General features: G+C 52.8%; 10 protein-coding genes across 10 annotated transcripts; 2 read left to right on the forward strand and 8 right to left on the reverse strand.

Moving 5' to 3' along the window:
* Positions 1-242: 242 nt before the first annotated feature.
* Positions 243-914, reverse strand: QC763_405320 (uncharacterized protein; the record flags this gene model as incomplete). Its single annotated transcript, XM_062912176.1, has 1 exon — positions 243-914. One exon carries the CDS (start codon positions 912-914, stop codon positions 243-245), a length of 672 nt encoding a protein of 223 aa, XP_062766239.1.
* Positions 915-1583: 669 nt separating this feature from the next.
* Positions 1584-3643, reverse strand: QC763_405310 (uncharacterized protein; the record flags this gene model as incomplete). Its single annotated transcript, XM_062912175.1, has 3 exons — positions 1584-2356; positions 2412-3201; positions 3259-3643. 3 exons carry the CDS (start codon positions 3641-3643, stop codon positions 1813-1815), a joined length of 1719 nt encoding a protein of 572 aa, XP_062766240.1. The 3' UTR covers positions 1584-1812.
* Positions 3644-5247: 1604 nt separating this feature from the next.
* Positions 5248-7029, forward strand: QC763_405300 (uncharacterized protein). The gene is made up of 3 exons (XM_062912174.1): positions 5248-5493; positions 5553-6111; positions 6167-7029. The coding sequence occupies exons 1-3, from the start codon at positions 5322-5324 to the stop codon at positions 6915-6917; spliced, it is 1482 nt and encodes a 493-aa protein (XP_062766241.1). The 5' UTR covers positions 5248-5321; the 3' UTR covers positions 6918-7029.
* Positions 7030-7199: 170 nt separating this feature from the next.
* QC763_0071200 (uncharacterized protein) lies at positions 7200-7748 on the reverse strand (the record flags this gene model as incomplete). The annotated part of the gene is made up of 1 exon (XM_062905983.1): positions 7200-7748. The coding sequence occupies one exon, from the start codon at positions 7746-7748 to the stop codon at positions 7200-7202; it is 549 nt and encodes a 182-aa protein (XP_062766242.1).
* Positions 7749-8123: 375 nt separating this feature from the next.
* QC763_405290 (uncharacterized protein) lies at positions 8124-9068 on the reverse strand (the record flags this gene model as incomplete). Its single annotated transcript, XM_062912173.1, has 2 exons — positions 8124-8650; positions 8708-9068. The coding sequence occupies 2 exons, from the start codon at positions 9066-9068 to the stop codon at positions 8124-8126; spliced, it is 888 nt and encodes a 295-aa protein (XP_062766243.1).
* Positions 9069-9845: 777 nt separating this feature from the next.
* QC763_405280 (uncharacterized protein) lies at positions 9846-12530 on the reverse strand (the record flags this gene model as incomplete). Its single annotated transcript, XM_062912172.1, has 4 exons — positions 12002-12530; positions 10828-11908; positions 10526-10770; positions 9846-10459 (listed from the first exon to the last, which is right to left on the reverse strand). The coding sequence occupies exons 2-4, from the start codon at positions 11892-11894 to the stop codon at positions 9846-9848; spliced, it is 1926 nt and encodes a 641-aa protein (XP_062766244.1). The 5' UTR covers positions 11895-11908; positions 12002-12530.
* Positions 12531-12701: 171 nt separating this feature from the next.
* Positions 12702-13229, reverse strand: QC763_0071230 (uncharacterized protein; the record flags this gene model as incomplete). Its single annotated transcript, XM_062905984.1, has 2 exons — positions 13046-13229; positions 12702-12913 (listed from the first exon to the last, which is right to left on the reverse strand). The coding sequence occupies exons 1-2, from the start codon at positions 13110-13112 to the stop codon at positions 12702-12704; spliced, it is 279 nt and encodes a 92-aa protein (XP_062766245.1). The 5' UTR covers positions 13113-13229.
* A 2858-nt stretch (positions 13230-16087) lies between these two features.
* QC763_405270 (uncharacterized protein) lies at positions 16088-18323 on the reverse strand. Its single transcript, XM_062912171.1, has 3 exons — positions 17693-18323; positions 16404-17630; positions 16088-16335 (listed from the first exon to the last, which is right to left on the reverse strand). Exons 1-3 carry the CDS (start codon positions 17759-17761, stop codon positions 16309-16311), a joined length of 1323 nt encoding a protein of 440 aa, XP_062766246.1. The 5' UTR covers positions 17762-18323; the 3' UTR covers positions 16088-16308.
* Positions 18324-18388: 65 nt separating this feature from the next.
* Positions 18389-23029, forward strand: QC763_405260 (uncharacterized protein). Its single transcript, XM_062912170.1, has 3 exons — positions 18389-19078; positions 19137-19265; positions 19322-23029. The coding sequence occupies exons 2-3, from the start codon at positions 19142-19144 to the stop codon at positions 22021-22023; spliced, it is 2826 nt and encodes a 941-aa protein (XP_062766247.1). The 5' UTR covers positions 18389-19078; positions 19137-19141; the 3' UTR covers positions 22024-23029.
* Positions 22200-23423, reverse strand: QC763_405250 (uncharacterized protein). Its single transcript, XM_062912169.1, has 2 exons — positions 22862-23423; positions 22200-22782 (listed from the first exon to the last, which is right to left on the reverse strand). Exons 1-2 carry the CDS (start codon positions 22917-22919, stop codon positions 22358-22360), a joined length of 483 nt encoding a protein of 160 aa, XP_062766248.1. The 5' UTR covers positions 22920-23423; the 3' UTR covers positions 22200-22357.
* Between the last annotated feature and the right edge of the window lie 164 nt (positions 23424-23587).

Here is a 23587-nt window from a genome sequence, read left to right on the forward strand (position 1 = left end):
ATTGACCACAGAACTCTGGCTCTTTGATAATTTCGTCTTTATGTGGCTTGTTACAACTTTTAAGCCCCAGTTTCTTGAGGGGCTCACGGTTTCATCGTAGCATTTTTAATAGATTGGTGTCAGCAATTGATATAAACCCTTTGAATTTGTTCCACTTGACGACACAAACAATACCACTCCACCCCCCAGGCCCCTCTTTACCTTTGAATCTCTTGACCAATAATACCCTTTACACATCCAATCTACACAATGACCCCCTTCACCGGCACCTCCTTCGCCCCCAAACTCTGCCACAGCCCCAAACTCCCCGCCACAAGCGGCATCAACGCCCTCACCAAGTTCAACTTGATCCACCTCCTAGCATAATACTCTGCCAAACTCACATCCACTCCCCCCTTCCCCTTACTCCCCGCCCCCTCGACAACCCCATCAGTCCTCTTGTTCCCCCCATCCACCACCTCTACCGCACTCAGCCCCTCCAACTTCGCATTCAGCGGCTGCATGTTCAAGGCGCTATGAACAACAGTAACCAAGTGACACAGCGCGCAAACCCCCCAAATCTTCCAATTCCCCCTCTCCACCTGCCCATGCGCAGGCACGAGCGCGGTATGCCACCCGTTCTCCGCCGCCATGGCTGAGGCATATCTCCAGGCCGAGAAGGCAGTGTACCCATACCCGAGGATGCCAAGGGTGGAGATGGGCCGGAAGAACACATTGCCTACCTGCCAGAAGACGGGCCACTGTCGACCCAAGAGGCGGGCGGCGCGGGGGTGGTCGGGGGAGGATGGGTGGGGGAAGTCAATCAGGAGGGCGGGCACGCCCATGAAGGACTGCGTGATTGCGTTGCCGAGGAGGATGAAGGAGAAGGCGATTGTTGTGCCGGCTATGGCGTCCGGGGTGGGGAGGCTGACCATTTTTGCTTTGTGTGTGTGTGTGTGTGTGTGTGTGTGTGTGTGTATGTATTTGTGTGGATGAGGCGATGAGAAAGAAAGAGGAGGGGAAAACGAGGGCGTCGTGAAGTTGAAAGCTGAGATTATGAGGGCAAAAAGGGGTAAATACTACACTAGGCTGAAGACGCAAAAACGAACCGACGACATCATTGATGTCAATCCCGGGAGGAACCTGACACGTTGTTTACGCTGTCGGTCTCGGCTGTTTACCACGCAATGTCTTGGGAGTCAGTCACGGCTTCAATGTTTGTGGAAGTGTCTTGGCAGTGTTTCAGTGAAAAGTGATGTGCAATGGCGCTCATTATTACTGGTCTGGACCTCCGATGGGGAAGACATGTCTACTCTCGCCAAATCAAAAGTCATGAAGACGGGAGCAGCTCCCCTCTCCAAGCTGCCTACCTACCTTGCCTGCCGTGCTCCCGAGTCAGGAAAGCTTAGCTCGATCCGGCGCCCGCCATGCTCCTGTCCAACATACCTAGCGTCCGGCCCGAGTCGTACAGGATGGAAACAGCTTGCCAGTAGGCCCAACCTTAACTCCAGGCCGGCCTTCATTGCCTTTCGCATCGCCAGTCTATCATCCCACGATACCTTTCTGTCACGTTGGCCTCCGGGCCATTCTCCTCTGTTCAGACTACTATATCGTCTTTCGATTGATAACCTAGAATATCGTCCGACAAAACACTCGATCCCAGAATCCAAGTTACAAATGTCCAAAGAATCCTCCCAATCCTCCCTTTCAACAGCACCCAGCTGGGCAAGCAAGTATCCAGCTCGCCAGTTCGAACAAAACCTATGCCTACAAAGAGAAATTCTAATAACGCCTCATGATCCGACATTAACTGTCTATATCCAACGTGGCATGCTATACCTGCGGCCCGTAAGAGTTTACCCTTCTGATCTGTATTGAGGCTTCGTCCTTCTTCTCTGCAAGGACATCAAACAGACCATTGTCTGGCACAATCGCAGTCTGCTGTGCTAGCCTCGCTTCCTGGAAGAACTTGGCTCTGTCGGCACGATCTCGCGCATCTGACTCGGCCCAAAGACGGAGTGCTTCCTCTTTTCTTTTCTCGCTTCTGGGCTCAAATGACATCTGGAAAGGATCTGGCTTGATGATGAGCAGCGAGTTGGACTTGTCAAGCGGTACGGGATGGTTCATCCCAGTCGCTGGGTTATGCTTGGGCTTGAGGTTGAAGGTCCATGCCAAGGCACCGCAAGCAACGATCAACTCGTCTTGGGTGAGTGACATGCCGAGACATTGGCGCTGGCCCCATCCGAACGATGTCATGCCCTTGATGGTTGGGAACTGTGTCAGGGGCGCTTGGAAGGTTGGCCAGCCAGGCTCCAACCAGCGTTCGGGCCGGAAGTTGTCAGGGTCAGGATACTTCTTGGGGTTGCGGAGGAATGCCCTGAAGAGTCATTAGCTTGTGCCCACAGTTTTCAAGCGCCGAGTCAATGGCTTACCAGTCCAGGGGCAAGAGTCGGGTGCCCTTGGGAATGAAGTAGCCGTTATAAACATCGTCCGCCTCCGTCTCGTGGGCGACACCTGTCGGGACATTGGGCTTCCACCGCATGGTCTCCTTGATGCAAGCTCTCAAGATGGGTAGGTTAGGCGCATCCTCCAACGTAGGCATGCGCCCCTCGCACTTTTCGTCAATCTCTTTCTGCACGGCGGCTTGCCATTCCGGATAGTGAACCATGGTAACCAGCCAGTACGAAAGCGGTCCGGCGACGGTGAAGATGCCGACCAGCGCGAGCATTCCAATGACGCAAGAGGCTTCATAATCACCAGAGATGTTGGTCTTCAACGAGGTCTTCTCAATGAATTGTCGTGTCCAGCAATTGCGTACCCGACCACCCTGTGCCATCTTGTCACGGGTTGTGAGGTATCGCTCCTGCCACCATGCCGACTGCTCATCATGACGCTTGCGCTCCGCCTTCTTCCATGGGTTCATGAACATGGGCAGATGCCACAGCGGGGTGAGGACATTGGTGATAGGGCCAGCGGGGGACATCTGTCGGAGTAAACCCCAAGCACTCTTGGTGCAGTAAGTGCTCAGAGAGGGATCATCCCAGGTGAGCTGGCACATGACTTTGGCAGCCATATCCTCGAGCGAAGCTTGGAAATTGTCTGGGTTCTGGATCAAGTTGGCCATCCAGCGCTTCGCCTCGTGATACATCACACCGTTGTACTTGACGTTGGTGGCCTCGGTGATGTAGGCATGGGTGAGCTTTCTTTGGCGAGCCCAGTACTCTGCACGACCGTGTTAATCAGAGCAGGCTCGACGTGATAGAGCGAGGCAATGCTTACTGTTCCTGCCCATCAAGGGAAGGTATTCCATGGAGCCCTCGGAGCTCTTCGAGTCAAACAGCGACTGAATGTTTGGCCGATCCGAATTGTACTTGGCCCGCTTGACCAGCAAGTCCTCGGCAACCGTTTCGTCGGTAATGACCAGGACGTTGACGCCGAGCATCTGAGTTCGGTAGAAGCCGCCAGCTCCGTGCTTGTCCGCCCACTCTTTGAACTTGAGCCACATGAAGTTTATAGGCAAGTCATGGATTCTGCCAATATAAGGAAGCTGTGTTGGGCCGGGCGGTCCGTTGGGATCGTTAATCTTTTGAAATTCTTTGATAAGATGTACCACTGTTGCCACCAAAAGGACAAGGGCCAGGAGGCCCGCGGTAACGAGCTGCATGGTACGGTACGTCACGAGTAGCGGTGTTGAGTCGCGAAGTTGGTATGTTGAGTAAACGAATGACGAAAAAACGGTAAGCGGTGCAAACTAAGGCTCTGAAGAGCGAGATGGAATGACTTGTGGGAGAGCCGATGGGAAGACCAGAGCCCTCTATGTAAGCTGGCGAAAGGACTTTGATTGTTTTGAAGTGTGCACAGCCATACAATAGACAGAAGCTCACCTCTGAGATGGCACTGACCACGAGCAGCAGTCTGTCGCTTGTGCCTTGACTAGCGTGTCGAGATGCGCATACACTTGCGCACAATCAACGTATCCGTGGGTAGCACTACCCTGTGGTCGGAACTATGGTGTGGCAATTGCTGCTTTTGCCGGTGTCCTTGCGGAAGAACCACTGGGAACTGAAACCCGCGCATCTCGATGCTTTCTCGGGAGAAGTTTGACTACTGTTAATCAAGGCGGCTAAGAGCGGAGGTCTCTCCAAGCGTTGTTCTGCTGTGTGTAGCAGTTCTATCGTCTAAGGGCTCTCTTGATGCGTGGAACAGCTCTCCAATTCACTCGGTGGGCTACCTATCACACAAGCATGTTGCCTAGGTACCGCTGTCATAGGCCGTCTGCTGTGATGCTTGGTATCCACCGAGTGCCCTGTGTCCGGAGACGATGTCTGTTTTCCAGTGTGTCTATTTTTGCCGCTGCAAGCAGGGACTTTTCTCGCCACAGAACATAAACAAAGTGATGCTATTGCACGCAGCATGGTGGCGCGTGACACCACCGAGGACATGATGATGGGAGCATCAGGGCACGTCTCCTAGCTCTCCTGCATACAGGAGAACCCTGATCGCCCTTGGGGCGTTTTCTGACGTTCCTCGCTGACAGGTCATGCACTTTGATGTATGCTGCATGTTGCCAAACAGGACTGAAATGGCAACCGGTCGCTTGGCAACACCTTCTTGGTTGGCCTCGCAATGTGCGAGTCGACTCTTGGGACTTTGACACCTCCAGGTTGCGCGAAATAGCAGTGATGAGGGCCGAGGCAGCTAGAGAGGGTTGGGCTGGTCCGCCGAATGTTGGGAAACCTAGCCGCGCGCTGGCGCAGTGAATTTGGAATTCCAGCAATGAACCTCGAACTGGTGCATGTGCTATCACACCCGATTCCATTTGGTAGGAGTAATCGTCCGATACCCGCCACCACCCTTCCGCCACCGATCTAACTCTTGCCATCTAATCATAACCCAGACTGGACGGTCGATTAGCTTTGACCGTGCTCATTAATCCTATGCCCAAGTTGCGCCGGCCATAGCAACCGCGTGAGGCAGTTCCATCCGAACTGTACGGCCCTGAAAAGGACAAGTCGATCCGTCACTCATCGAGACTTTTCTAGACCAACCTAAGAGCTCAGCCAGCCGTTTATGCATACACCAAGTTTCAAAGATCAGAATTTGCCGGTCATATTGGCTCTTTTCGTTGGGGGCGCTCCAGACAATTAGTCTGCTCGGTCGCCAGAAGCGTGTAATCAGACGACGAGAAATCACAACTGTGACAATGATGTAAATACTGCCATCATGCCCGTCACTGGGAGAAAGCCGTCTTGGCCTGCATTTTCGTGCCTTGGTCTGCAGTCAATCGAACTGTTGGCTTGCTGAGAATTGCAACACTGGTTTTCAGCTGCTAAGCTTCCATCATGCCTTTCATCGACGACGGCGAGTCCAGGCCCGTGGGCTCGTATCCGAACAGCGGCATCGATGTTCTGATCGTCGGCACCGGCCTTGCGGGCCTCACGGCGGCTATCGAGTGTGTGAGAAAGGGACACAATGTCCGGGTTCTGGAGAGAAATGACGACATCAACACTGCCGGTACGCTCCCTTGTATTCCCTCCTAGCACTGGACCATTCTGCTGACATTTGTATTCCAGGCGACATGTACTTTATGGGCCTGTCAGCGACCAAGTTCTTCAAGCACTGGCCTGAGATGGCCAAGGAGTTTGACGAGATCTCTCTGCATAACTGCTGGATCGAGACTTTCAAGCACGATGGCGACCAGATGATCACACCTCTCAAAGTGTCCGACCGTCTTCGGGATGCAGGTCTGGATCCTGACACACCTCCTGGGACGTTTCAAATGCGCCCCCTTGTGTACAAGATGTACGTCCGCCAGGTCGAGAAGCTAGGTGTCAAAATTCAGTTTGGAAAGCGAGTGGTAGAGTACTGGGAGGACGAGTCTCGAGGCAAGGCTGGCGTGGTTACCGACAAGGGCGAGAGATATGAAGCCGATGTCGTGATTGCTGCAGATGGTGTTGGGTCGAAGAGCCAGAAGCTCGTGGGAGGCCAAGTGCGAGCCATGAAATCAGGCAGGGCCATGTGGCGAGCTGCATTCCCGATACACCATGTCGATAAGAATCCTGAGGTGAAGGAGTTCTTCAAAATGATCAAGGGAGAATCTGGGGAGGAGCCAATTGTGCGAACCTGGCTTGGGTAAGTGTCACTCGATGTTCTGTGCCACAGGCAAAAAATGCTCACCTGCAACAAGCCCAGGAACATATGCCATGACCCTCACGCGTCCGGACACCATGATTTGGGTCATGAACCACGATGTTACTGGCTCCGAGAAGGAATCGTGGAACCACACCATCGACGCCCAGGAGGTACTGGACAACATGGACAAGGGCGTCGGGCCAAAGCCATGGGCACCAATGTTCAAGGAGCTGATTAAACTGACACCTCCCAACACCATCGTTAATTTCGAGCTGTTTTGGAGAAATCCGCAACCCAAGTGGGCATCTCCCGGGGCTCGTGTCATCAACATTGGTGATGCAGCCCATTCCTTTCTCCCCGCGTCTGGAAACGGCGCCACTCAGGCCATTGAAGATGCTATCTCGCTGGCCTCCTGCCTTCAGATCGGCGGCAAAGAAAACATCCCGCAGTCTGTCAGAGCTCACGTCCGCATGCGCTTCATCCGGAATGCATGTGCGCAAAAGTTGGGTTTCAGCAACGCCGAGCTGCTGCAGGATACCGACTGGACCAAAGTCAAGCTGGACCCGCGCGTGGCCCAACCCAAGCTCCCCAGCTGGGTTTGGGGACACGATCCCGAGAAGTATGCCTACGAGGTGTACGATCGCGTGGTAGAGAGCATGAGGCGTGGTGTTCCGTTCGACGAGGATGACAGCATCCCACCAAACTACCCGGCCGGGTACAAGTACGAGCCGTGGAGCATCGAAGACATCATGGAGGATATGAAGAACGGCAAGTCGATCGAGCTTGGGTCGGGCAACTGGGACTAGGAGATGGATAGATATTCGTGTTCATTTCCGGAGTGCGTCGCATGTTTGCTTGGTCTGAAGATTGGGCACCTATTTTTCCTGTGTTTAGATTCTGTACAATGCCATGAGCGAATGCCGTGATAATGCTACTCGAGTATCTAACCTGCGCATTGATACCATTAACACGGCCATTCCAGATGCGACCACCAATCGGTAGAGAGAAAAAAGACAAAGGTATGATGTGCTTGGACAGCAGAATGAAATGGAGTTGAAATTTAGCAGCGCAAGAGCGCACCTTCCTCCTCAACGCTCCAGCCTAAACTGCGGCACCAGATAGGGCCTCTCCACGCCTTCCCACAGTCCAAACTGGCAAGTGCCACTGGCCGAGCACATTCCCCCGATATTTCTCTCTCCATCAAAATTGAACTTTTGTGTCGCCACATGAACCCCCGAGGTCCAATCATGTCGCAGGTGCAGCATAAAGTTATTCAACAACGACGCCCCCTCTCCGCTCGCCGTCGGCTTGAGCAACTGGAAGCTCCATTCCCCCACTCTCTTTGACTTCGGCTTGATCAAACAGTCTGTGTTCTTCCTCGTCCAGGCAATGTCCTCCCCTTCGCCAAATGTCCACCGAGTGCCGCACTGGACAGTGGTGTTGTTGAATTCGACATCGGTGAAGCTGACATTGAAGTAGGAATAGATCGAGCTCCCCGGTCGACCTGAGGGAGCAAATGTCGACAGGCTGTCTATCACCAGAGGCTTGAGAGGAGGCTTCACCGGTCGATCCAATTTCTGGGCCGAGGGAATGCCTGCAGCCACAGTGACAAGTGAGAGCAATACCTGGAATTTCATACTGCTGTTTGTCTCGGTAAGGGATTCAGTTTGGGCCTTTGGGGAACAAGATGCTAACAACTTTGGTGCTGGATAGCCGATAGAATTTATATTCAGCCCACCGTCTCTGGAATGCATTGTCTCATTTCGATGCCACGCACCTATTCTATTTCTAGTTCTTCGTCTACCACCCACCGGACAGCGGTTAAACTTTCTAATGATTGCTTTTCGCTTATTCCATCCTGTCCCATGATTCCGTGCCCGAGACACCGAATCAGGAACTGCTGGAGCTCGACTTCATAATTTATGCATCTCGCATAGGTTTTGCCGACTGCGTAGGTATACTTATGCAGTGAGCCCCTTATGTTTGTGCCACATCCAGCTACCACCTCCACCTCAATCAACATCCTCATCCTCATCATGGAAGAACCTCAATATCGCCCCCGCTGCCACCTCTCCATCGTGCTCTAAATCCGCCGTATCCCCCGCCTGGTCCGCCGCCTCCTGATCATCAATACTCCCCGCCTCAACCCTCATCTCAATCTGCCTTTTGACCATCTCCTCATCAAACGCCAAGTGCGCCTGGGTAGTAAACATCTTTCCCTTGATGTACACCCCTTGTACCTCGGTATGGTCCGACTTGCCCCAGACATGCACCCTCGTCCCCTTTGGTAGCAGCCCCTGCGCGGACTCTACCGTGGGGGGAGCAACAACATGATCTTGATGCATCTGGTGCAAGTGCACATGGTCGTCATCCGTCCGGAAGAGCTTCTGGCCAATGGGCGTCAGCTCAATCTTGGAATGGCCCAGCTCCCAGTCGCCTTTTGGCGAGGGCCGCACTTCGGCACCGAGAAGGCGGCAGAGGAGCTGATGACCAAAGCAGACGCCCGAGAAATGCATTTTGGGATGGCTTTGCCATAGCTCTGTTTTATATCATCAGCATCCATTCAATGGTTGGGGGACAACGCTTCAAGACCCACCTCTCAACAACTTCAACAGGTCCAGAATCCACGGATCATCACCATGCGCATCATACACGCTCCCCGTGATCAGCAGCGCGTCGCAACCCTCAAAATCCTCGTACTTGGGCATCGTTCCCCCCTTTTCCGGAATCACAAACCACCTGTCCGTCTCAATCCCCAACGGAGGGTCATGCGCCTTGCCGGCATTGGTGAAGTGGTTGTGCAGAATCTCGCCAAAGGTCGTCTTTCCAGGTATCTTTTTGGTCTCCTTATGGGGTTCGTCCGTCTCGAGGACCATCATCCTGACAATGGGGGCATCCTGACCCTTAGGGTGGGCCGTCACTTCGTCCCGGTGCTCTGGTTCGCTGTGGGGTGCCATGTTATGTTTTTGAATAATGGTGTGGTAAGATCGGTGATTTGGTGTCCCTTATGACAGGCTAAAACTGTTTTTTTGTCAATATTAATCAGAATTGCTAAATGTCCAGGCTTCATCGTGGCTTTTTGACCCTCTTCCAAGAGTTGGTGTGCCCTGTTTTGGAACAATGAACAAACATCTCCACAATGACGGCATTCACTTGGCGTACGGTTTTTGGACCCTTGACAGCGGCAAAATCTCCAAAAAAAACAAAAAAACAAAAAAGGAACTTGCTTCGGCTAACTATTCGATCCTAACCGTCGGAATGCAGATGACCCAATCGTAGGGAGCTAACGAGTCGAACTGCAATAGTGTGTGTGGAACAAGGTGCGACCCCACCTGACTCAGCCTTCCGACCTCTGCCCTGGTGAGAGTGGGCAAGGACTTCGGCCTACGACTTCACCTTTGATACTACTTACGCGTGATGATGGCTTCAGTGGTGGGACTGAGTGTCTGAGAGCTCGGGACTCGGCCTTCGGCCTTGTTGTGGATATTCTGGTGCTCTTTGGATCTTGGGAGTATATATTGGTTTGATTTTCTACGCTCTTTTTCACTTGATATTTCCTTTGTCTGGTAGATGAATGTACTTCTTCACTTTGGCTCATTTCTGCCTGCACAGTGTGGCATCAGCCAGCGCCGTGTTAACCGCGCCAAGAAGAGACTTCTCTACGGATTCCACATGGTCAGTCAAAGATGACTAAAACACCAAGAAAACACCAAGACCATCATCAACTCCATATCTCAGGCCACACGTTTCCAAGCAAATGCGCTCTCATCCCCATCCTCATAAACCCCATTCCGATCAAACACCCAAACAAATTCCTCAAACGGCCTGCCTGACCCTCTTCGGCCCCTAAACACCAGCTCGAAATCTCGAATATTCAATCTGTTGTTTCCGCCTACGCCAAGAGGTACCAAGTCTCTCATCGGCATGGCAAACGTCATGGTCACCTCTGAAGAGACCGCGCAGCAGTCATGTCTGGCTCTCAGTGGGTATTCAAACCCTTTTCCATACAGTTGAAATCTCAATGACCCTCCAGCATGCCCCTGAATCTCAGCAAACACACCTGGGACCAATCGGAATCTCCCCACACAGCCCGCAAAGTCTTCCGCACGTGCAAGTTGGGAATACTCCCGTTCAAGCCTTGTCTCGTAGAGAGCCAAATCCCGTATGTAACTGCCTTTAATGTGTCGGACCACAGTGTCAAGGTTTGCGCACAAGGTTTGAAGTGCGCGAGGGTCGGTCGCTTTCCGTGCCAAAGCATCAGCCAGAAACATGCAGGCGATATTGGCTGCGTCAAGGTAAAAGCCACGGGTGTTGCAAAGAACCACGACTGCTTGTTTGAGCGATGGAACTGACGGCAAGGAGAGGTTAGAATTTCGAATTCACCCGGGTGAGGTGGACAAGTGCCAGCACATACTGAGAAAGCAGGACGAAGTGGCGCCCACCATATTCCCGCCGTGATAGAGCGCCAGCTTCTTGCCAACACCAACGCCTCCACCAATCGAAAGTTGTTGGAAAAAGTACCACAAGCGATTGGCTGTGAGAGCTCCATCACTGTGGCTGCTCCTGATGGCGCTCTGAAGACGACGCGCATTGTCGCCATCTGAGCCAGGCCAACGATGTTTCATGTCGCACGGGTTCCAAGATATGTTGGTGGTGTTCCTGTGTTCCAGTCAGAGCCTGATATCCAACATTTACTTGGAAAATATTGCCACTAACCAGCCGCCGGCATAGATGGAGTTTTCCGATTGCGTATGTGAAAGGATATGGCGCCACCAAGTGATCATGCCACGCTCGACCTCAGAGATCTTGTGGCCGAGGTCGTACCTCTTACCCTGGAGGCTGCCGAAGACTTCAAGAAGATAGCCGAAAAACTTCAGCAAGTCCTTCGTTGAAGACACCATGCCGGCCGCCGCCCCCAGAGGAGATGGTTTAGAGCCGCGGTTGACACAGGAAACCTGGGAGGGTTCAATCAAAAGGGGTTCTGCCTTGGGACCTGTTATGCAGTTCCTCTGCCAAAGTTGATGACCTCCCGCCATCAAACCATCTACATTCACGCTGTGAGATGCAACATACCTGTTCCTGTCCTGGAGATGGTCCTGCGGAACGTCGGTAAAGGTGCTGGTCAAATGCAATGGCTGCAGAATCCTCTCTGTGACAAACTCTCCCCACGGCATCCTCGTGGTCCTTTCAACAACCTCAGCAAGCAAGGCAAAGCATTCGTTGGAGTAGTTCCTAGAATTATCGAATGTCTTCTCTGTATACTGGCTGCTTCGTGGCATGTGACGGAGGAGCGACAGGACTGGATCAATGGTCGTCCATGGAATGTGGCCCCCGGGACTTTCCCAGAGGTTGGTGTACCTCAGGAACTCGGACCGGTGCGCCAAAAGATGGCCGATTGTCAGCTCAGGCTTCATCTGGTCCGACACCAGTGCGGTTCGTCCCTCAAGTTCTGGAAGGATATCCTTCACAGGTGTTTCAAAACAGATGCCATGTCTTCCGTCAGCGACAAGAATTGATATTGCAAGGCCCATAAAAGGCTTGGTCATGGATGATATGAGATATCTTGAATTCTTAGTAGGGGGCTGGTCGTCGTCAAGGGCACGGGTGCCAATGTCATGGAAGGTGTAGTTCCCATCTTCCAAGAGGCCGATTGATGCACCGACATTGCCGCTTTCCTGAAATATGGCTTCCAGAACCGTTGATGTAGATCGCAACATGTACTCGGCTATGCTTCTCTTGCTGCGTTCTTGTGAAGCTCGAGGAGCCACAGATGATTTGGGCATTCTTGATCACCTAGCTATATTGTCCTCCGATAGCCGGTTAGCTGACGGTCAAATTGGCAACCGAACGCGAAAGGAAATGTGGCACTATCAAACCACACACACTGTACCTCTTGACAGACTCTATAGGCGTAGCCGCGAGTGATTAAACGTTGATCAAGTCCAGTTACTTGTTGATGCACAAGCGCCTAGAGAATGTAGTGGCAGATATAGGTCGCAATCTCACTGCTCAGGATTTACTAACGTCCCATGGGAACGTGCTTGTTTCTCTGTATGGTTCCGTCTTTGCGACAGGATCGAACGTCGAACCTCCCGGGATCCATGGCCTGATATATGGAACGGAACCTGGAGGGTTCAACGCAATGGCCATCGGAACTTCCAGGGTACATAACCCATCAGTAGCCTAAGACTGAGCAGAGCGTAGGAGCCTTTCTTGCAGACGCAAAGCAGCGACCGTGGGCAGCCTGACCACTTCTGCGATGCAGTATCCTGAACAGGGAAGAAATCCTTCGGCTTTACTCCTTGATACTCTTCAATCCGAAGCAGAGCAAGACGCCATTTGGGACCCGGTAGACTGGAAACTTATCAGAGCAGCAGCTCTCGTCCCCGGAACCCCCCTCGTATTTCCGGATGTGTCCGCCACACGCTTTAGCAGCAAGCTTGGAAAGCGATAGCATGAAGATTGAACCCGGCCGGATTGCCACTGTCATTTAGCTGGCGGTAAAGAAAAAAAAAAAAGAACGGAGATGTGATCCGGTGCAGCAGGCTGCCGGGATCGGGTCCGATACGTGAGTCCTCCCCCATCCCCCCTCAACCCCCCTCAAGCTTTGAGGAACCCACAAGCTGCCCTGGCCATTTCGAAGCAATCAGAAGAATTAGCCCGCGAGCGGCGGGTTGAGACATTGCAGTAGAAGCTGAGGTCTGAAGATACGGATGTAGCTCGGCGTGGGTCTTCATTGGGCGACACCAACGTTGGCAGATTAGCATGGCCTCCCCTGCCTCGTTGGAGGAGAGGTTCCCATCTATGATCAAACTTCAGAAATCGGTTGGCCCCTTCTCAGCGTGCGTGTGGGTGTGTAGCAACCAGGACAACCAACGCCAAGCACCAATCCGGGACACTCTGACATTGGGCTCTCAGCTGCAGGTGGACGGACTATGAGCAGCAGGACGGACACTCGGGTTCGCGGGACGGGAGTCGGGTAGCAAGCCGCGGGGCTCCATCGACGGGAATGTTCGCTGCTGTCAGTGGGGGAGAGTGCTGTTGGCGATAGCTTCATATCAGCACTGAGGAAAATCGAAGATATGGGAGAGCCGCGGGATTTGATATTGAGGGGTTTTGGAAATGGGAAAAGCACCTGAGCGGGAGGCTAACCCAAAGTATTTTGACTTCCAGTGAGAGAAGAGAGGAGGATTGAGCTGACACAAACTCGGCTTTAGTTCCGCCGCAATCTGATTCGCTGAGAGCCCCATTTGAATAAGGCTCATGGCGATGGCTTTCCCAGCACTTGTACCTTCCAAACAAGCCCCCATAGAAGGTCGTGGGGTGATTCCAGCAGGATCGACAGTCTGCGTCATGGACTGGCCTAGCTTTCTGAGTGAGGTGCTGTTGTTGCAGTCTATACCTGCTGGGCTTGAGAAACCCAGACGCCTTCTTCCCCCCTCCCATTCCCCGAGATTCACCCATCTCTCACCGCCCCTTGTTCCCGCCAAACAAACAGTGGGACACGATGGGATGGCCCTCGTCCCGTTATTCATAGGTACTGTTTGTCCATTAATTAGAGGTCTATCGACCAATACCCAATCATCACGACATGTATCAGATGATGGCATTCCTTCCTGATCAACGGGCTGGGGGGATGAACCAGGGTCATCCACCTCGTGGGATTCCTCACAAATCATGTTGCTCATTGCAATAGATACCTCCTTCCCCCCCCCCCACCCCACCCCTTCAGACCTCCTGACGACACGCAAACAATGACTTGATCCCATGCACCTAGTCCGCATCCATATGTGATAGCCAGCATCGCGTGCAGACGGGACTTCCTTGGTCAGATAGGACTTCCTAGAGATTCACAGGGCTCTATTGGCGCCAGATTACCTGCCAAGTGCATCGAGACTGTCAGGCTCTTTTGTCCCCTTCCGATGAGGCCCGTCCATAACCATCACTTGCATTGGGTCCCGGTCTCGAGCGTCCAGGCCCCCCAGGCCTTCCCCCTGTCCGCCCTGTGCGTCAAAGGCTGCAACTAAGGCTCGAAAGGGTATCATTGTGATGCGGAGGACATCTTGGCCGGGAATCAGCTCAGCTTCTGGTGTCTTTCAGGCCAAGATGGCCTGCCCCTCCAAGAGGTGTGCTCCCCAGTCCAAGACTCATTCCCTGCCACTAACCCGCCAACATGTTTTATGGCCCTTTTGGTATTTCAGAAGCACTCTTGTCCCGATTTCGCAGATGTAAAGCACGGCAGGAAGTGGTGAGTTGAGCAGGGCTTGGTGGCAAGGTCCGAATACGAACCTGTACAAGTTGAATCGTATCTGGCGATGGTGGATGAAGGCTCAGGGGCTAATCACGGTATTCACCTCACAAATCGGGTTGTCGAGCAGCATGTCAGGCCTAGGGCCGGGAGGGAGTGTGGATCAGGTTGAGGGAGCCAGGGCCGTCCCGAGGGCAGATCAAGTTCAGCGCTACGTGTGCCGGAAAGCGGCTGCTCGGAAAGGCCCGAAATAAGATGGGATCCTTCCAGGCCGAGGAAGACACCCATAGGACAATACCATACTTCAAAGCAGAACCTGATTCATCAAAGATCTCAGTATCGGACGTTTGATGCCTAAACCGACAAGTTTTGGCAGATCCAGAGATGAAGTCAACACCAACAAGTCTTGGAAGTTCCCAGTGACGGACATTGATCATTCCGACTACTCAGTAAGCTCTGAGTGGACACAGAGTATCAGGTAGGTTTCGCCTTTGGGCGGACACTGACGAGAAGGCTTGCGTTCCCTGTAGGCAGGTGTTGAATTCAGTGTCTGAGGAGGATCGAAAGATGGTTGTCAGACATTGACAGCGACCTTCAAAGCAACTCAGTGATTCCAATTTGAACTCTAAGTATGGACAGAATGGTCGTGGTGTGATAGCCGAGACAGGCAGGCCAGGGGTTGAACTCATGACACGGATGCCTCGCCGCTGCGCCGTGGCGCCTGCGGTGAATAAATCCCATCACGGCAGAAGGATTCGCTGGACACACGAGGCAGAGAACTGCAATGTCGATCATTTTGTATTTTTGCAGTGATTAAAGCATGTTTCCAGAGGACGTGTATAACCGTGATGCCAAATCGGTGGTAATCAGCATTTTGTTCCCTCTTTCTCGCCACAGTACTTGAGCTTCGGTTCTTCTAGAAGCAAAAAGAAGGAAATGGTAATTCACCGTACACACACAACCTCTATGTTGATGATTGATCGCAAAATAGAAGACTACAACACCCAAAAGGGACACTAGCGAGAATCCTCAAGGCTCCCCTGTTTAGAACGACACGTCATACTAGAAGAATATGCAATGCGCTTCCTTTGCGTCATTTGACCAGATCATCTATACATCCAAGTACATAAGATAACGATCTGTCATCTATTCACAGCGTAGGTTACCTACCTAGGTACGCATACCTTACCTGCTGTTATGGGCCAAGGGTCTGGGTAGCATGGAAGGTTAGGGCACGACGGAGTCTAACCAGTGGCTTTCCCGAAGGCCGGCCGGGTGTCCGGAAAGGTGCCATTTTCCACATGCATAAAAAAGAGTCCGGTCCCATTCAACGGACCTGTTTTCTTTTCTTCTCCCTATCAGTTGATTCAACTATTTCTTACAGCTTGAATTTCCATCAATCGGACCAAATCCCGTATTACCTGCAGCATCTTAATATGACATATTAACACCTACCTACGTCAGGATGGTGTCTTATTCAGGGGTTGTTCCTGATATTGTACTGCCCATGTACTCAAGCAGTAATATGAGCCTTTCAAGCCTTCCTGTTAGACATTTGAACGCTTCCAATATCAAGCCTATTACTGCAGATGTGAAAATCAATGGGATCGTTTCCCTCTCGTCATATAATAGTTGTTTCCCAAAATTCCCCTCCAATTCAACTTTCCCAAGAATCAAAACAAGACTTGAAAGATATCCATAAATCAAACGTGTCTGGGGACCTTCACCTAGATTCCACCTGTAAGCTTGTTACCGAGGTAGAAGCAGATTGCAAAACCTCAACGTCTATTATTACGATAAATCTTTATGGCTCCTGACTCCGACTCTGCTTGCATCTATCGAAACATGCTAGGATGGTTTGATCAAATCCACTACCCAGTCCCATTCTCCATGACTGATCAACTTCAACTTTGGTATCTCATCTCTTCGTTTTGTTCTTCATCCCATCCTTACATAATGACCTCGTTGGAAACGTCCTAGAGTTACACAGGTTAGCTCATTTCATGGAACCCACACATCACTACGACATCGGAAAGAATCTTACCCTCTTCAGATCTTTGAATGGCAGGCAGATGCAGTTCTGCACTCTGACCTCATCACCGACACCGCACTCCTTGCCAAGAATGGTGATAGCCTGAACCTTGACACCGTTCTTGATAATGCTCGTGTTATGGCTCGTCACGGGGGTTGGTGTGCCCTCCACACGAGCCCAAGCACCGACGCGGCTGCCCCAACCGATAATTGAGTACAGAATGCACGCGTCATGCTTGACCTCGGCGTCTTCCAACACGATAGACTCCTTGATGCGGACGCCAGGTCCAATCGTCACGCGAGGTCCAATAGAGACATTGGGGCCCAGAACAGCCGTGGGGTGTACATTGGCCGTGGGGTGGATGAATACGGGGGCCTTGATGTTGGCTGAAGGAGCGGCAAGCTCGCTGGAGCCGCTTTGCTGGGCCTTCTGGAGGTACAGGGCGTTGGCTGGGATGGCAGAGCCGGCCGTCTTGATCTGCCTCCAGAAGTCTTTGGTCTCATAGACGAAGAAGAGGTTGGTATCGGCCATTTCTCCGAGAATATCCTGCTCCAACCGAATGACTTCATTCTTCTGCGTGTCTTCCTCGTCAAACATGTACGAGCTGGCAAGATTCTCGGATGAACGGTACGAGCCCAGACGGGGTCTGTCGGCGCGGCGCTGGATGGCGGTGCGGATCGAAGGGAAGAGGACATCGGCGCGGAAGAGGTAGACTCCGCAGTTGATAAGATTGGAAATGTAACTTTCGGGCTTCTCGACGTAGTGCAACACGCGGCGGGTGTGAGAATCGGAGACAATGCAGCCAAAGTTCGAGGCGGCATCCTCGCTGACCCTGGTGCCCAGAATGACGGCCTCGGCGCGGCGCTCGTGTGTGAGCTGAAGCATCTCGTTTAGAGGAAAACTGCAACAGACGTCCGAGTTCAGAACAAAGATGTTCTCGGGGCGGCCCTTGAGGATGGCATCGCGGAAGTGGTACAAGCCGCCGGCGGTGCCCAGGGCTTGGTATTCGCGGAGGTACTTGATGGAGAGGTCGGGGAACTCGGACGACGAATCCTTGATGAAGTCGCGGAAGACATGCTCCTCGTAGTAGCCGATCAGGTAGACTTCGTGGATCGAAGGGACCTTGCTGATGGCGGTCAAGCAGTGCCAGATGATGGGGTGACCGGCAACATCGAAGAGAGGCTTGGGAACATCGAGAGAGAGCGGGCGGAAGCGAGTGCCACGAGAGGCACCACCAACCTTGAAAACGAGTAAGCAATCTGTCCAGTGTATCCAGTGCCCCCCTACACTGGGCAACTCACGAGAATCACGGCTTTGGTGGCGCCAGTGTTGCCGTTGGCCTTTTGGTGGTGGGGGATTTGAAGCGACATCGCGTCTCTTGTTCAGAACACAAAGATCACCTCTGCAAAAAAACAAGGGGAAAAAGAAGCGATGAGGGCGTCTAGAAAGCTGTCAGGTCGTTGTCGTTGGACTGGAATGGTTGGGCTGAATGGCTTGGTGCTGCTTAATAGCGGGGTCAGAAGCTTGATGCAGCTCCAAATCCCCTGAATCCTGACTTCACTGCCAGGGGTCAGCTGGGCAGTCCTGGGGAAATGTGGCATGTGCGCCAAGGGGCCTCTGGCAGTTGCAGGTGGAGCCACGTGACAGCCCGCCCTTCACCGTTTCTGAGCTTGGATTTGCGCTCTTCTCCAGTGTGACCTGGTCATGCTCGCATGCGGTAACAGAGTAGACTGACAAGAGCAGCAGCAGTAGGTTTTAGAGAGCCATCATGAGCGACGTGGGTGTTGTTGGACGTTCATCGTCAAGCTCATTGAAGTCATTGAGAGAAGCATTGACCAGCTGTTGATGCTCTCCTCTCAAATGAGAGATGGAGAAGCTGTGGAAACTGACAAGGAGAACCATTCTACAAATAAATGAGATGCTTGCCACAATTTACCATCCAATTCATCACCAAAGTCAATTTCAGGTTTACGAGAGACGTCAGGGCTTGGTACCACAATAGACTATATGCTAGTCCAGGTGATATAGATGCAGACGTCCTGAGGCAAAGCGGGATGGTCAGACTTCCCGTTCCTGCCAAGGCCCAATTAAGTTTCGCAGCAAAAACGCGTCCTTGCCCCTCGCGTCACGTCTTGTCGCGTCTCACCTCGCGTAAAGTGGCTTGATCCATTCTTTTTTCGCTCACATTTTCCAACCTGCAATTGCAGTTGTGTTGTGAAGTCGTTGTGTAGGCAACCACTACCAAACACCCCTCCAACCCCACCTTTCGCAACTGCCCCTTTTTACTGGCCAGGCCACTCTCCAGCGCCTCTCTTTCCTGCTAAGAAATATTAGCAAAGTCGCGCAGTGTTTACCTGTTTCCTTAACGCGTGTCATCTTGGCTTGGAGCAAACCGCGAGATTCTCATTCCACCGCAAAAAAGCTGTACCCTCGAAGCCCCCTCGTGAAGTCGAAGTCGATCTTTCATCTCAACTGTTTCGATTATTCCGACTTTTCGACTCTTCATTGGCAATCTCACGTCTTTTCGAAGGAGTTTTCTATTTGGCACTGCTCTCTCTCCTCTCGTCGTCCACTTTCCTGAGCTCAGCCTTCCGTTTGGCCTCCTACTTCTACGACTTCTCCTCCCCACCTCCTCCAACAGCAGCCGCATGAGAAAAATAGTGTCCTGTACATCTCAAGCAGCATTGGTAAGCTCGCCATCATCTCGCCTCGTCCATGTGTGACTTGAGTCTGACAGCGACACAGTAGTGATGCCTCCCAGAGTGAAGCCCGAGCCCGGTGTGGCCGTGGCGAACACCACTGCCACTCGCAGTTTTGCTGCTACCAACTCGGCACAGTTTGGCTCACCTACGCGGCAAGCACGGTCTACGGCTCGTAAGTTCTCCGCTCATTTTATGTTCCTCCGTACAGTGTGCTTACTCCTCCTGTAGCTAGTGTGACTGATACCCGTTTCATGGCGGAGGCGGAGGACCAGTACGAAGATGAGGATAACGAAATCATCTGGATGGAAACCCGTGCCAAGTCGATCACAAGCGCCGGCATGAAGCAAGAGCCTGGCCACGACCCGATGGCCCTGATGTCTCTGGCATCTCAAAGCATGGGCGGGTCATTTGTCGGGATGGGGCCCAATCTTGCCCTCAAGGACTTCGGGCAAGGGTTCCTCAAGGACATCAACGATGCCCTGGGTGAGCTGCAGTCTCGTGGCATTCAGCACGTTGCTAGTCTGCCGGAGTTGGTGCTCGTCGGTGACCAGTCGTCGGGCAAATCGAGTTTGATGTCCGGCATCGCTGGGCTCAGTCTGCCTCGCAGCAGCGGCACCTGCACAAGGTGCCCGATCCATATCAGAATCTCGCGAGCTGATGAGTGGTCTTGCCGAGTTTTTCTAAACTTGGATTACGGTTTCAAGCTGCCCGATCATGCCATCACCGAGCAGGATGTCACAGCAACAAACCCGTTCCCTCCCTGGGTCAAACTCGACCCCAGTCGCACACGACGCCACGAGTTCAAGACAGTCCGGGACAGATTTGACAGCGAAGAGATTGAAACAGTACTGCGCTGCGCCCAGGTCGCAATCTTAAACCCATCCACGCCCTACCAGGCCTTCATCCCCAAGCCTCGGGGTGGAGAAGGGCCTGACTCCCAACAGCTGACCCAGCACGAGCTGATTTCGCGCAAGGAGGAAGCCTCCGAGGCCCAGTTTTCGCCAAATACCGTGGCGCTCGAGATCAAAGGGCCTGATCTAGCCGACCTCAACTTCTATGATCTTCCGGGTGTATTCAACACTGCTCGGCGGACCGAGGATGCTTACTTGGAGCGTGTCGTCCAGAACCTGACCAAGCTTTACATTAAGCGGGAGAAAGCCATCATTCTCTGGGCCGTGTCCATGAATTTGGACACGGAAAACTCGCTGGCGCTGCGCCTGATCCGGGAGAGTCGTGCTGAACACCGTTGCGTTGGGGTGATCACCAAGGCAGACCTGCTGCCGCGAGATGACCAAGCCACTGAGCGCTGGCTGGGAATTCTCAAGGGCCGTGGACATCGCATCGGCTTGGGTTATTTCATCACCTCTCGACAAGGTCGAGATTTGGAAGAACAGACGAAGCGGGAAGAGGCCTTCTTCAATCGAACAGCAGAAGGACACTGGCCCGATGTTTTTGATCGCTACCAGGAGAGGTGCGGAATAGAAAAGCTGAAGGCTTTCTTGTCTTTGAAGCTCGGCGAAGAGTTTTCCAAAGTTCTTCCGGAAGTGAAGCGCAAAGTTCTTGAGCGACTCAACTTCATCGCTGAGCAGCTCCAACTGTACCCGGGGCCACCAGCGAACCCGGATCTGGAAATTTACAAGGCACTGACCATGTTCAGCAGCCTGTTGAAGAAGCGAGTGATTGACCAGGAATTTATGAGCACCTGGGACACAGCCTGTTCCGCCCGGTTTACAAGAGCCATTCTTGAGCTGAAGCCCAAGTATAACGTACGGTTGTTCGCCAAGTCATCCGCCGCGAGTGCTCCGGTATTAATAGATCTCGACACGCCCACGAGGGAGGGAAGCCCCACGCCCACACCCAGTGGCAGAAAGCGTGCTGCCCCAGCCGAGACCCCCAGTCGCCGCCAGCGCATCAAGGCTGAAGATGCCGAGGGACGGTCTTACCCCTCCACCCCTACGAACATGCGCACAACCATGACCCCGACCAAAGGCAGGCCGAGCAAGACACTCATGGAAATTCGGCGCATGATCCAGCGCAATGCCATACCCGGCCAGCCGGGCCTCGTTTCTTCCAATGTCTATGAACCGCTTTTTACAGAAGCGGCAAAGGCCTGGAAGGGTCCGCTCCAGACGTTCCTCAACCAAACCTTCAACTTCTTGAGCAAGGAAATCCAGGAGATCCTTGACTCGACTTTTGCGGCGTTGAAGAACCGGGCAATTTACAAGTTGTCGACCGAGCACATGCAGGCTTTCGTCGAGATGCACAAGAAGGAGTTGCAGGCCCAGCTCGCGCTGATTCACGAACTCGAGGGCACGCGTCTGTTCACCAGAAATGACGATGCCTTGCACCGGTACAAGGCTGAAGAGTTAAGGACCTTGACTAGGCACCGCAACCACTACCGCATTGCCGCACACAAGGGTGATGAGCCAGCTAGCTCACTCCCTAAGATTGAGGAGCTCAGCGAGGAAGAACTCGCCCAGGAGACAGCCAAGATGGAGAAGGACCTCCGCCAGATGGGCCCCGAGCCCTTTCAGCAGGAGTTGGATGTGGCCGCCTACACCAGAGGCTATTACGTCCTTGCCGCTCATCGGTTCACAGACATTGTGTGCATGCATGCCATGTCTGGGCTGTTTCCCCGTGTGGCCTCGGTCATTGAGACCTACCTTCAGGATAAGCTTGGCCTTACTGGCAACCGCACCACTCCTGAGATGCTGGATCAGCTCATGGAGGAAGAGGGTCGCATTGGCCAGATTCGCCGAGATCTCTGCGCGGAGAAGGAGACTCTCGACGGTGCCATGGCCATCATTGTCAACCTCGAGAACCGCGACACGACTCCCTCGCAAGCCGAGAGCAACGTTACGATTCCCAATGACCTTACCTCTGGCCAGGCCGCAGGCTCGCCATCCGGGACAGTGTATGGAGATGCGTAAAGACACAATCATGCGGATTGAAGATCTGGATATATTTTATTGTCTGTGGGCGTTTTACCTATTTGTCTGTTCTTTTTTTTTTGCTTTCGGACCGAAGAATCACGATACCCATTTTAGTTAGAGTCATGTAGGATCACAAATTGTTCAGAATACTGTCACGCACCTACTATACCTCTCCCCCTTTGCTCAATGTGTCTAACAACTATTTCACCCTTTGTATCGACTAATCAACAGAGACTACAAGGTACAACCAGGGCCTTGAAAGATGACGCACACACCTTCGACTACTAGCTTTGGGGACATAGGTATTGACTGTCCAGGAAAGCTCATCCTCTTAGAACCCCCAATAATCCTTCACCAAGAAGCCCGCATACCCGGCCAGGAATCCCATCACGCCCAGCGTTCCAAAGTAGCCCACCGGCCGACCAACACCCGTGCTCTCGGGTCTTCTCAAGCCCATCTCAACATGCAGCACCCGCGCGACAAACAGGGCCCCCAGAGCACTGGTCAGCACGTTCTTCTTGGCGCCGTTGAGCTCGGCCACTCCGGCGAGCAGCAAGGCGAGGGGCACGTATTCAGCAAAGTTACCCTGGGCGCGGGAGGCGACCTGGAGCTCGTGCTGCTTCGCGGCCGCGTTGGGCTCGGTCGAGGGGGGCGCGGAGCCGAGGAGGCAGTTGGAGGCGATACGGGACATGGAGACGCGGGTGGAGAGGAGGGAGAAGTAGGCTGTGAAGGGGAGGAGGAAGGAGCCGGTTACCGCTGGAGGGAGGGGAATAACAGCAGGTTAGCCGTGGAACAAGAGGTGGTTTGCTTGGTGGAAGGGGGCAGAAGAGCTTACGCAAAAGGGGGCCGACAACATCGATGTGGTTTAGACCCACGCGGGAGGTGTAAGACATTATGACGATTTATTTCTCAAGAAGAATTAGGGAAAACGGGGTCTGGCTCTTTGCAAAGGGGGGAGTTTTGGTATCACGCAGCTTGTCCACAGCTGCTTCAAATTTTTTGGCTGATCGAGATGGGGAACAGAAGACAAGAAGAGTAAGAAAGGGGGGAGGGGTGAGGTGAGGTTAAAAGATGGGGGGGACGGTGTTGCCCCTTCCTCTTGCTGCACCGGACATGGCCCGGCAGATCACCATGACCAGAGGTTACATCATAGAGGACCCTAGTTTTGGTGTGCCCGGTGAGGTGCTTTGGTTTCGAAACAGTCAGGCTTTTGCGCTAGGTGATTATTTGGGGCAGAAGCACGGGAGGATGCTATGAGAGTTTAAAAGTTGCTGGGCCGATGGTATAATCCGAGTTGAATGTTTATCAACATCGCTTGGTTGTGCTAGAAGGCACCTCTAAATCTTACGTTGGCAAGAGGCAAAGAGGCAAAGATATCATCCCCAAATAGAACTCCAAGAAACCCAATGAGGAGTATTCTTGTAAAACCTTCTGGACACTTCGCATACTTATGGGTAGTGCAGTGCACCTTTGTCAGTGTAATAAGGATTCGAATGATGAATGGAATAACAACAGGCATCATATGTTACCTATCCTTCGACTGAGACATAGATATGTAAAA

This window comes from Podospora pseudopauciseta, chromosome 4, assembly GCF_035222475.1.
Source record: "Podospora pseudopauciseta strain CBS 411.78 chromosome 4, whole genome shotgun sequence".
Classification (NCBI taxonomy): domain Eukaryota; kingdom Fungi; phylum Ascomycota; class Sordariomycetes; order Sordariales; family Podosporaceae; genus Podospora; species Podospora pseudopauciseta.

Coding starts and splice junctions, on each gene's coding strand:
- QC763_405300 (XM_062912174.1), top strand. CDS start 5,322: ATGCCTTTCATCGACGACGGCGAGTCCAGGCCCGTGGGCTCGTATCCG. Junction 5,494..5,552: donor TGACGACATCAACACTGCCG/GTACGCTCCCTT, acceptor TTTGTATTCCAG/GCGACATGTACTTTATGGGC. Junction 6,112..6,166: donor ATTGTGCGAACCTGGCTTGG/GTAAGTGTCACT, acceptor ACCTGCAACAAG/CCCAGGAACATATGCCATGA.
- QC763_405270 (XM_062912171.1), bottom strand. CDS start 17,761: ATGTCGCTTCAAATCCCCCACCACCAAAAGGCCAACGGCAACACTGGC. Junction 17,631..17,692: donor CCACCAAAGCCGTGATTCTC/GTGAGTTGCCCA, acceptor CTCGTTTTCAAG/GTTGGTGGTGCCTCTCGTGG. Junction 16,336..16,403: donor CATTCAAAGATCTGAAGAGG/GTAAGATTCTTT, acceptor GTGTAACTCTAG/GACGTTTCCAACGAGGTCAT.
- QC763_405260 (XM_062912170.1), top strand. CDS start 19,142: ATGCCTCCCAGAGTGAAGCCCGAGCCCGGTGTGGCCGTGGCGAACACC. Junction 19,266..19,321: donor GCAAGCACGGTCTACGGCTC/GTAAGTTCTCCG, acceptor CTCCTCCTGTAG/CTAGTGTGACTGATACCCGT.
- QC763_405250 (XM_062912169.1), bottom strand. CDS start 22,919: ATGTCTTACACCTCCCGCGTGGGTCTAAACCACATCGATGTTGTCGGC. Junction 22,783..22,861: donor TGTTGTCGGCCCCCTTTTGC/GTAAGCTCTTCT, acceptor CCCTCCCTCCAG/CGGTAACCGGCTCCTTCCTC.